The sequence below is a fragment of the Pipistrellus kuhlii genome, unplaced genomic scaffold, assembly GCF_014108245.1.
Source record: "Pipistrellus kuhlii isolate mPipKuh1 unplaced genomic scaffold, mPipKuh1.p scaffold_m20_p_10, whole genome shotgun sequence".
Taxonomy (NCBI): Eukaryota; Metazoa; Chordata; class Mammalia; order Chiroptera; family Vespertilionidae; genus Pipistrellus; species Pipistrellus kuhlii.
Genome location: NW_023425405.1, coordinates 34,972,255 through 34,984,861, shown reverse-complemented (window position 1 = coordinate 34,984,861; position 12,607 = coordinate 34,972,255). Strand labels below are relative to the sequence as shown.

The following is a 12,607-nucleotide window of genomic DNA, read 5'->3' as shown; positions in this document are numbered from 1 at the left end:
TTATTCTTGTCCATTGATCTGCTATCTATTGATCGCACGTAAAATTTCAGTTTATGTGATGTATTTACATTATTTAGTAGTCAGTTGAAATTGAAAGAAGATAAGCACGTTGAAAAAAGTTCTTTTAAAATCCTTTAATCCTTTTGTCATGGGAAATATTTCTTAAAAGGTAAGCCTTATAATAATAGGACAAAATAAATCTATTACTTGCCTTACTCTCTTTCCCTTCAGGGCAATAGGATCTGCCTGCCTAGCAGTCAGCTAGCCCTCTATGTGCCTGTGTCTACCATGAAAACAGTGAAGACACTGTTCTTTTATTTCCAAGTTTTGTGTGAATCCTTAGAGAAAAGCATTTTTAAATACAAAGACTGTATCTGTAACACATATGAAGGGGGTTAATAGGTTTGAGACAGTTTTAGGAATAATTGTGAACTATGACATTTATATAACATCTAGAATATTGTGCTAATATATTTCAAAAAATAGCTTTATTGAGGTATACTCAACGTACAGTATATTGCGCATATTGAAAATGTTCAATTTGACAAGTTTTGACATATGTTTATACCCCTGAAACCATCACCACAATCAAGATAAAGAATGTATCCCTCACCCTCCCAAGTTTCCTTGTGCCCCTTTGTGATCCCTGCCGACGCCTCCGTATTCCCCAGGCAACCACTGATCTGCTTTCTGTCCTTAAACGTTAGTTTTCATTTTGTAGAAGTTCATACAAATGGAATCATGCAGTATAAACTCTCTTTAGTCTGGCTTCTTTCACTCAGCTTAGTTTTGTTGATATTCATGCATGTTGTAGCCTATCTTAGGACTTCATTCTTTCTTCTTGCTGAATAGTATTGTGGATGTGCCACAGTTTGTTTATCCATTTATCTGTTGCACATTTGGCTTGTTTCCCGTTTTTACAAAGGAAAGCTGTATAACATTGTGTACAATTGTGGACATATGCCTTCATTTTTCTTAAGTAAATACCTAGAAGGAGAAGGTCTGGGTCATATGGTAGGTGTACATTTATGTTTTTAAGAAACTACTAAACTGTTGATGGGAGTAATTGTACTATATCACACACCCACCACAGTGCACAAGAGTTCCAGTTGCTCCACATTTTTGCCAACACTGGGCATGGTAAGCTTTTTAATTTAATTAATTAATTAATTTATTAAAAAATATATTTTATTGATTTTTTACAGAGGGGAGGAGAGAGGGAATAGAGAGCTAGAAACGTTGATGAGAGAAAAACATCGACCAGCTGCCTCTTGCACACCCCCTACTGGGGATGTGCCCGCAACCAATGTACATGCCCTTGACCGGAATCAAACCTGGGACCTTTCAGTCCGAACACCAACGCTCTACCACTGAGCCAAACCAGTTTCGGCTATTTTTTATTTTTTATTTTAAATATATTTTATTGATTTTTTACAGAGAGGAAGAGAGGGGAATAGAAAGGTAGAAACATCGATGAGAGAGAAACATTGATCAGCTGCTTCCTGCATACCCCTCACTGGGGATGTGCCCGCAACCAAGATACATGCCCTTGACCAGAATCGAACCCAGGACCTTTCAGTCTGCAGGCCGATTCTCTATCCACTGAGCCAAACCCGTTTCAGCAAGCCTTTTCAATTTTAAATATTTTATGGGTGTGTAATGGTAACTCATTGAGGTTTTAATTTGCATTTGCCTATTGACTGATGATGTTGAGGATTCTTTCTTTTTTTTTTTTTTTTTTTGCCACTCACATGTCTTCTTTGGTGAAATGTCTATTCATATCTTCTGCCCAGTATTTATTAATTTGTTTTTTCATTATTGAGTTTAACAGTTCTTTATGTTTTCATATACACACATCTTTACCTATTTTATACACAGACATCATCTATCAGATTTGTGACTTGCATGTGTTTTTTTCCCCAGCCTGTCTGTGGCTTGGGCAGGTGAATTCTTTATCTCTCATGTCAAGGCAGCTCCAGGATTCTCATGTTTGAGAATTAGGAGGTATTTTTCTAAATCTCCTAGCTCAGCCAGGCAAGAGTGTTGTTGCTAGATCCATGGTTGGCAAACAGCGGCTTGCGAGCCACAAGCAGCTCTTTGGCCCCTTGAGTGTGGCTCTTCCACAAAATACCATGGCCTGGGTGAATCTATTTTGAAGAAGTGGCATTAGAAGAAGTTTGTTTAAAAAATTTGGCTCTCAAAAGAAATTTCAATTGTCATACTGTTGATATTTTGCTCTGTTGACTAATGAGTTTGCTGACCACTGTGCTAGATGATAATGTTGTATTTGTCAGAATACATTTTGGTACTTTTTTTCTCTTTCTAAATATAGAATTTTCTCACTGTAGACAATTTAAAAAATGCTGATAATTATGAGCAAGGAAACAAGACGAGAATACGCTTGAGAACTCCAAGCAAAAGAAGCCCAAATGTCAAGGTCACGTACATCAGAACACAAGGGCTGGGGCTTACCATTCACTAGGCCTGGGGCAGCAGGACTGTTACAGGCGGCCTCCACTTTGGGGATGAGGCTCCAAAAGGACTCTGCCTTTTGCTGAGGAGTGCTGCAGGTGTGGAAGGCGGGGTTGCAGTATGTCCACCCTAAATATAAGTTGAGTGGTGCATTTGCAGTGCTCCATCCGTGTCTGGCCTAAACGCTTAATAAATGTTTCTAAAATACAAAGTAGGTGAAGATTGTGGAAGTCACAAACGTCTTCAGAACATAGAGCTGAACAAGGCTGGGAGGGTAGGAATTAATAGAGATAAAACATGAAATTAATCCAATGTTTTTTGACTAATATTGGGGAATATATTAAAGTCTAACACAAATGTCCTACAGTTGAAAGGCTCCTTCTCTCTGGTGCTTTATTGATGAAAAGCATCCGGTTTGGGTGCCAAAAGGACTTGGTGTAAGATTCTAACACGGCTATTTGCTAACCACTTGAACTTGGACCAGCATGTCACCTACTTCAATTCTTGCACATTGTGAGTAATTACAGAGATCTTACATAAGCCAGAGTGTGCAAAGCACTTTGACACGTTGTGGGGTTTGCAGTTACTTCCCTTTGCCTTCCTACTCTCCAGCCTTTAGCAGGGTGATCAAACCTGGCTGCTGGAGTGGGCACCTACCCATGTGCTTTCCCCCTGTGAGAAGGAGCTCCCCGATGGGATATCTTAGCATGGTAATTGCCAGCCCAGGATAAATGTTTCTTACACTGTACGTGTTTTTCAGTGACATATAAAAATGTCAAGGCATAAAAATAATTTGATTATAGATTTTAGGGTCTCAGACCTAGTCTTTTCATGCATGGAACAATTCCTGTAGACTGACTTGAGACTCCTCTCATTAATGTCAGCATCAGTATTGATCACATAAGGGAATCTCAAGATTTGTATTGGAAAATGGACCATGGAAAACCATCTTGAAGTGGGCCATTGTAGAAGAAGGAGTTAAGAGGATGGTCAGTTTGGCAGGATACTAGGTGCGAGGATGGCTGGTATGGTTGTAATCATTTTAGAGCTGTTTCCAATGGCTTTTTGTAGGAAACCGATTTTTGTTGCATTCTGAGTTCTCGTTACTGTCTCTGCTACCTTTCTCTTATTCCTGACCTGTTTTCTCCATGCTTGGGAATTTCTTGATTCTTGGAGTCTAAATTATCCATCCTCTAACTTTGTCTGGAATTTTATGATGCTCTAAAGGGGTGGAATATAACATGATGCATTACCATACTTTCAAGTCATACTTTCAACAGACTGCTGCAGCTGGTAGATTGTTTCAGGTCATGAAAAACTTAAATGCTTCACTTAGTTACCCAAGTTATAAATTCTGTGCAATATACCTGCATTAAAAAGAGATTCTGGCACTACAGCTGAGTTTGGTCTGGCTTTCCTAACAGTATATCTATAATCGGGTGGCCTGAGAATGACATACCAGAACTATGTAGTGTTTTCCATGTTGGTTCCGGGTCTGTTTTGTGGCCAGGAATTAAAATATATTGAGAATTTGAGTCCTTTCTGTTCAAAGACTTTTCTTTATACAATAGAACAGGAACTGATTTTTAAAGGGCATCTCCTCCTCTGTGTCACAAAGCTCCTTGTTATAACAGTCTAATGACACGTGATAGGGTGAACTAAGCAAGCTGCATGGTCACACCTACCTCAGGAGGGCAGACAACTGCAGTCCTGATCTGTCTCTATAAGGCAAAGAGCCAGTGAACATCCCTCATAATTCTGGGGTTCTCTTTTGTGGCTGCCATGTACTCTGCTCTCTCTTCCTGCTGCAGGCTAAGTGTCACCCCTTCCCAAGGTCCGTAACCCAAATCGCCCCATTCAGGCATAGCATCCTGCTCCAGGTCCAGTATTTCTTCACCAGGTCCAGAAGTGGCACTTCTTGGTCTGGAGACTTCATGAACTAAAAAGACCAGGGTTCTGCCCCTCATGTCCCCTCCCACCTTGTGGAACTGGGAAAGATGACTCCCATTTAGAAAGAGGAGGGATGGGAAATACAGTGTCCCCAAGTGTACTCACACACTTTAATAAAGGCAGCCTTTATTAAAATACATTGCATTTTCAAAACTGAGCTATCAGTGTTAAAGTGTGTATGGATATATTTTGCGGGGACACTCTGTATATAGCAGTCCCAGAGTGGCAGCAATTCTGGAATCCCACTGAGCAGGCATTTTGGGGGACCCCACCTTGGTTTGGAGAATGTTCATTAATTACGCCCAGATTCTGCTTCCTGGAGGAGCCCTCCATCCCCAGTCTGTTGTTCTCCATGGCCATTGGCTCCTCCCTCTGAGAGTTTCTTCCTTTTCTGGTAACTTCTTGGCTATCCTGAGGTCGGCACGGGAGAATAGGCCTTCCTTGGGGGCAGCTTCCTCGGTCTGTAGGGTCGTGGTCCTCTTTCAATCCAGGCAGCTGGTCATTTTGGCATCACAACCCTCAAACATGTCACTCACTTCTTTTCTGATTTTAGTCAGCCTCATGTATCAGTAGCCAGACCTACAATTGTGGTTAGATAGAACTTAGATTTTCTCTGTTTCTCATCTTTTTTACCTCTCCACATACCTCCTCCTCCTTTACCTAGTTGAGGGTATTTTTTCTCCACCAGCTTTTCCTTGGAGACCCACCACCTTTATCTTTTTCCTGAACCAGGCTTCCCAAGTGAAGGAATGTACTGAGAACCACAGTAATCCGCACAGGCGCTTTCATGTCCAGTGGCCGCACCCTTGATTTGATCCTTAGCCCAAGTTGAGTTTTAATCAGCTTTTGTCCCTTAAAAGGCCTTCTTCCTTTTATTTTTAACCGTTTGGGGTTGAGATGTTACTTGCCTCTCCTATTCTGTTAAGCCTGAACTTGAACTCTATTTTCTTATATTCCTGTTATAAGTCACCAATTCTTTTTTGATATAATTTTTTTCTTGCATGGGTTTCTCTGATCTTACTCAGTTATGTTTTATTTTTTATTTTTTATTCGATTTCTTGTCTTTTCCTTTTGCTTTTTCATCTAATCCTGTTTTCCACCAGTCTCGCAGGGGCCATGTCCCCTGTGCTCTGTTGAGGGTGCCAAACCATTTCCAGACTTTTCTTTTGGATCCATCACTATATCCAGGCAGAAATCTTTGAGGATTTCAGATGCTGTTCCTTCCCTCTACTGGGACATTTTCTTTTTTCACATGGTTTGTGCTTTTTTATCCTCCATTTTTTATCCCTTTAAAAAGTGAAAGGGATAAAATGTGTTTTCTAACAGTAAATGGGTTCCTTTATCATCCAATTGGATCTGCAGCCCAGGGCGGGTTGATCTGCACAAACCCCAGCTCAAGTCTCAGTTTCTAGAAGGCTTTTTCTGAGATCAAATCTTTCCTAACCCTCTCTGCTTGATCTTCTGGTGTGGGTGGAAAATATGGAAACAAAAATGTGGAGCATTTGCTGCCACCAGGATTATTCCTTTCTTATCTGTTACACAGCTTTGTTTATAGGGGCTGGCCTCCAGGGTACTGTGTTCTCACAAATTCCCTTAAACTTCCTTCCCAGTTGTTTTCTAGGAATTGTTGGCCTTTTTGAATGTGCAAAGATGGGAAGTTGAAGAGGAGGTGTGTGTGGTTTGGGGGTAGCACATAATAATCTCTCCAACACAAAGATCTGCCCTGATGGGAATTTGAAGTTGGCTTCAGAGGTACAGTGGCTACAGCTCTTGACGGTCTGAATCAGATAACCAACTGGAGGGGTGTTTGACATGCCTTCTTTTTCCACAGGCTGCCTCAGTTCTATGAGCCTCAAGCTAGTTATGACATGACAGGTTCTTTTGGTTCGTTCTATTGTTCCTTTCCTCAATCAAGTGTATGATTGATGTTTATGTTCAGTGAGATCCTTCCATGTTGTGGTGCTCTCTGTTGATTTTAGTTTTCCCTGGAGTGATTTCTTGGATTATTTCCTGCACCTTCAAAAACTGAGAGAAGTTTACAGGATTCACTTGAGCCTGGAAGTCCATGCACCTTAATTTTCGGCTTTGTCTTCTGACACCTGGATAGGAAGGCTCATGCTTTCAAGTCTGATAATAGAACTCCTAAAAAGTAGTTATTGGGATATCTCTACATTTGGCTTGCTACGAGAGTGGGTAGGAGTTTTACAGTTTCCTTTGAGTTGGACATTATATAGTGTTTCTGTTTCAGACCCAGGCCGCAGTGATGTTTCACTTCTTCAGGAAGCCCGTGGAACCGAAAAAGCCCTCAGTGTCAGACACGGAAGCAGATGGCTTTGTCCTTTTAGGTGAGTTTCCGTTAAGAAATGAAATCACAACTACATAAATTATTTTTCCTTTTTAAAAAATTACTTGAATATTATAGGATTGATTTTTAAAAATTATTTCCTAGTAATTCGAGAATTAATTTATATTAAATCTATAAAGTTCATTAATCACTTAGAATGCTGTCATCAAGTTATACTCTTCTTATTTATTGCTTTGGTTGTGTCCTGCAAATCAAATTTATAAAATTATCATTTTTTTTATATGCTAGACAACCTCTTTAGTTGTGAAAAACCAAAATTCTTAAAGATTCCTTGATAATTTCAAGTTCTGATTTATTAGTAGCAAGCCTTGCTTCTTAAATTAGCATTTTAAATTACATTAGGCATCTGAAATAGAAATATTTGCTGAAGGCAATACACTTCTCAATCAAATATTAATTAGTTTTCCTAAATATTTAAACCTAGTTTCTCTCCTATTATAGAATTATTACTATTACTTGTTAGGATTTAAGTGATTTTAGAAAATATTTCTTTCAACCAGATGCTATCCTTTTCCCATGGGGAATTCTGTAAAAAACACACAAACCTTGCCGAAACCGGTTTGGCTCAGTAGATAGAGTGTCGGCCTGCTGACTGAAGGGTCCCAGGTTTGATTTCGGTCAGGGGCATGTACATTGGTTGCAGGCACATCCCCAATGGGGGGTGTGCAAGAGGCAGCTGATTGATGATTCTTTCTCATGGATGTTTCTAACTCTCTATCCCTCTCTCTTCCTCTCTGTAAAAAATCAATAAAATATATTAAAAACAAACAAACAAAAACAACAACAACAAAAATAAAAGCACACAAACCCTTTCTTCATGTCATGGCGTCTTTCCCCGAGGAGGAGATGTGGATTCTGGTGAGGTGTCCCCTGGAGGCACACAGCCTCTCCCACCTTGGACCCCCTCCCACCAGATCTGGGCTGCTCTCTGAGATGATTTGCATGAACTCAAGAGGGGGTTTACTCTCTGGGATATTCCTCAGGTGTCTTCCCTTCCAGAGTCTGGTTTCCTACCTTTCCCTTCATCCTGGCCCAGTCCGACTAGGGTCCCTGGGCATCGGCAGGAGACAAGGGCAATCCTGAATTTTCAGCTTAGACCCTCTGGCAGCCAGGCTCCCGCCATGCCTCTGACCCCGCACATTCACAGGTATGGGGGGTGGCTCTCTGCCTCTTCAGTCTTTGACTGTAGGATCTGATCTTTTGCAGACAGGACACAGAGGTTTCCTCTCTCTGGCCTCTTCCAGTTAATGACCTGAATCTCTGGGAGATCAGAATAGATTTTCTCCAACTAAATGTTACCTTAGATACCGCATCTTCCGCAGTCTGGTTCTGGCAGGCCTATGTTTTTTCGACCCTGCTTCTGTGGCCTGGACAGGGGCCATGGTTGGGGCGCTCAGAGTTGTTTTTTTCTCCCACCAGATCCCCTACACTGGAGGTAAAATAGTGGGGCGCAGTCTGACCAGGGCCAGTGATTTTTCTGAGGGGCCTTCTGACTGGGGTACAGTGGGGTGCTGCAGACACAACTGCTTAGCAGGCCTTTTTCAGCATGCCAGAAATGAGAGCCTCAAAGTCAGAAGTGGCTCTGTCAACCCCAAGTTCCTTTAAAAAAAAAAAAATTAAATCTTTATTGTTGGGAGTATTACATATGTCTCCCTATTCCCCTATCCCCATGGATCCCTTATAGCCCCCCCCCCCCCCAGGCCTTTACCACCCTATTGTCTGTGTCCATGGGTTATGCTAGATGCATGCAAGTTCTTTGGTTCATCTCTTCCCACCCACCCACACGCCCCCACCTTCTCTCTGAGATTCAAAGGTCTGTTCAATGCTTCTGTGTCTCTGGATCTATTTTGTTTCCGTTTCTTGAAAGTGGCCAGTGTTGCTTCCCTTTCATGGAATGTATTAGCTGCACTCACAGAAAAACTGCAGCGATGTCCTGGGTCTTCTGTCAAATTTCTGCTTTTTCAAAAGTTTCGCAGTAAATTCCTCTCAGACATTTGCTTCCACAAAGCCTGATTTTTCCAAACTCTGATCTGTATTCTTGATTTTAGAACACCTCTGTCCTCTTAACAGAGGCTTGCTTTTTCCTGTGTTTCATGGTTAGAAATCAATATTATTCCTTTTGTTATCTAATAGGTATTTAAAGGAGGTACATTTAGTGTATAGAGAATTGAGTAGACATAAGAAAGTTAGTAGGAGAAAAGCATTTTGTTTTCAAGATGTTTACTTGTCCATGGCAGCCCTCATAAAGGAATGAAGACCAAAAGAAGTGGAAAAACCCAAGTGCTTATATACCAGGTTGTGGGAAAATGACTAAAATATGTGGGGAGACTAGTGGAAGATAGGAGTCATTTTAACAAGTTCTGTCTGTGCCGGTCTCTTGGCCTTGACTCCACATCTCTGGTGATAAGAATGTCTCCTTCTTCCTGGCATCTTTCATATGGGGGTTTTATCTCTTGCTTTCAGTTCAAAATTATCCTTATGTCAAAGTGGCACATTTTTTGGGTGGCGTATCTGCCACCCTTTACCATTTTGGTCAAGTTATGTAACCGCCTGGTGTCATTTATCTTATCTAGAGAATGAACATGGATACAGTACCCACTCCATAGGGTTGGTGGGCGGGATTCAATGAGTTAATGTGTGTAAATTGCTTAGAAAGTGAAGTGGTGGTATTCTCTCTCCATATACAGGTGAGGACTTAGGTTTTTCAAGTTCTTCCAGCTAATACATAGCAGATCTGGAATTAGCCTAGGCAGTCTGACTGCAGAGCCTACCTCCTGCCCTCCTAAACACTTAAGCTATCCGTTTTTTAAAATGTCATATTATCATTTTTAATTTTAAAACATTATTGACATTTAAGATTAAAAAAAGAAAATTTTTGTTGTTGTTTAAAAGAGAAAGTACTGATTTTTTTCATTGTATTTTAATAAAGGAGGGTGGTATATTATTGTTCATAAAGTGTGGCTTTAATTTCTGATACCCCCAATTTTTACTATTTGATACTTTAAGTATATAAAATATTACAGAAATCTGTAATCTCCTTAGTGAGGTTGAGATTGGAATATGGTATACATTGTTTAGTTAGTACAGAAAGAATCCTTTGACAGTGAAGGACTTAACTGAATTGGCTGATAAGAGTCAGGATGGATTATTAGGAATATAGTTCATTGTCTTTAAAAATAGAATTCTAATGTCTTTTTTTTTTTTTAAAAGATTTGTTCTGCTGAGTTGCTCTTTTTATCACATGGTTCTATGCTGACATATATATCTGCTGTAGTCTCAGTGCTATGGAAAATATTTTTGAAAATGTCAAATAGGACAAATACTAGATATAAAATGCTATTATTAACATGGCCCCATACTTACACATGTGCATTTTGGTTATCATGTGTTAACATAACTTTTTTTTTTTCTTGTGGCAATAGATAACATGACAGTCAAATAAATGTATATGATTGCCTTTGTGTGTTTCTTAATTTCTAAAGGAGGCAATGAACTGAAGACTTAGAAACATGATTATATTATGGCAACAACTTCTTATCAATATGTAGTCCACAGAATTTTTTAGATTATCATCTTATGTGGCCTTTATAACCTGTTTCTAACAAGGACAGAGTAAACTATGTTGTTAAAAGAATAAATTATCTGTTTTTCCCACCTGAGAATACCTTCCCGTTAGGCAACCCTTCCTGCTTAACACAAATAGGTCTTAGGCCACAGTTACTAGGTGGCGTTGCTGAGTTGCTAAATTCAGGGTCCAGCAGAGCCTAGGCACTTTTGTTTGTAATAGGAATACCTGGGCTGTTCATATACACTTAGATCACTTTGGGATGGAACACTTCTTCTCTGTTGAGGTTTTCAAAGCCTTAACCTTTGTAAAATGTCAAGTGAGCTAAATAAGAACAAGGGGGGGAGGGTGTTTAAAAAAAACGGCCTTGTAGAAAAACATCCTTTCCCATGGAACCAGCTCCTGTTCACAAAAGAAGGTAAAGGCTGTTCATTCATTCAGTAATGAAGTTGAAGTAATCCTCCAGGGTACTCATTTTACAGAAAAACAAATTGCAGTTTCCATTTGCATCACTGGGTGGCGATTTTTCTTAGTCTATAACCTCTGTTTAAAACCCCAGCCAGCATGGTACCGTTTGTAATCACAAGGGTTTTCTTCTGTTATGACATGTTTAATTGTGTTTTTAAGGCATCATCTTTAAGTTGATTACAAATTTGCTATTGTAGTGTGCAACCTCATAGTTACTTTAAATTAAGATAAAGGGGTCTCTGTTGCCTAGATTTTGGTATATACTAGTAAGTCTTTCCAAAACTAAGACAAAAGCATGAATTAGCTTAATACCCTATAACTAAGTGAAGGAAAAATAGCAGCAACGAACCCCCGCCCCCGAACATAAAATGAAAAGGAATAATTTAGATTACTGTTGTGTTCAGTGACACTGTTGACCAGATGTTGACTATAACTTTGAAGAATGAATTGGGCAAGCACAGCTTCAGAGATTAAAGGAGTCGGGTTTCAGTTCAACTGAAATTCATTATGTTTTTCAGAATATGCAGGTGCTTCTTAAAGTAGGGCATAATAACTTCTAGTTTCCATTAAGCTAATTGTTTTGTAAACCTCATTGAATTTAGGATTAGAGTTTAGTAATTCACTGCAGTTGCAAGTCTTCTTTCAGTATGTCCTGATATTGAAATATGTGATTTAGTCTCACCTTCTGTTCTCTAGGTTAAATGATAAATCAAATTTTGAAAAGTAGTGGGTTATTTTTAACATCATTTCCTACCATATTCCTCATCCTGGGAATCATTCAAACCAGGTACACGCACTAAATTCAACTATCATGTTTTTATATGGAGCTTTTTAGGAAATCTTTTCATCTCTGTATTCTTTCCTTTATTTAGAAGTGGAAATTGGATTGTGTACAGTAAGAATTTACATTCCAAAGAATGAGGGACAATAAGTCACTTTGATCGTTTGTAAGACTGAAGGCTTTAATTAAAACAACGACAAAAACGAAACAGATTTTCAGCATGTGCTTCCTATTTTTATTCCCTGTTCATAAGTATACAAAACTCTTTAAAAAAAAAATAGTGTTTATGGATCAAAAAAGCAACTTACCCTTTTAACATCCCTTTACTCATATATTTGATATCCACAAAAACTCAAATGACAATTAATTTACTTTGCAATCTTTGCGTTTTTACTCTTGACCTTGCAATTCTAAAGCAAAGTGTGTCAGAATTTTTCTTTTTCTTTTTAAATTAAATTTATTGGAGTGACATTGGTCAACATGAACATACAGGTTTCAGGTGTGGGTTTCTGTGTTTCAACTGACCTCATTATGCAGTTGCTTATTTCCTATTAAGAAATGTAGAATTGTTCGTCTAATGAATAGAATTAACCAATTGTCACATTGTTGGTTCTTAATTCTGGTTCACCTGTTAACTTACAGGCACTTCAGAGATGAAAATGTTCAGACAAGGCTGTCCCATTGCAGGGAGGAGAGAGGGGACCACCCCAGTCTTATCCCCCTGAATGTAGAGTGAGTGCAGGGAGAGGTGCCAACTATACTGTGAGGCAGAACTGGGCCCTCTGTTTCATGCAACTTGTGAGAAAGTCATTCATTCTTTCTGGGACTCAGTAGACTCAGCTAACTCAAATGCAGATCAGGCCTCTGTCTCCCTAATTCTGGGGTTCTAACCTTCCTGTGCAGTAAGGGGCACTTTGATACCTCCCAATTTTTATTACCTGCTTGGTAAAAAATATATACTGTTGTTTGGACCACATCCCTATACTCTGATTAGATGGGCCTGGGG

General features: G+C 39.5%; 1 protein-coding gene across 7 annotated transcripts in view; it reads left to right on the top strand.

Annotated features, from left to right (window-relative positions):
- The window catches only part of UMAD1 (UBAP1-MVB12-associated (UMA) domain containing 1), a 169,292-nt gene that overhangs the window by 14,904 nt on the left and 141,781 nt on the right, over positions 1–12,607 (top strand). For 5 of the 7 annotated variants that reach the window (XM_045578403.1, XM_036429341.2, XM_045578401.1 and 2 more), the window contains one exon: positions 6,671–6,767. In XM_045578403.1, coding sequence (XP_045434359.1) covers positions 6,671–6,767 — 97 coding nt within the window. Of the gene's footprint in view, positions 1–6,656; positions 6,768–12,607 lie in introns of all 7 variants that reach the window. The other 2 variants (XM_045578406.1, XM_045578404.1) reach the window with 2 other exon arrangements.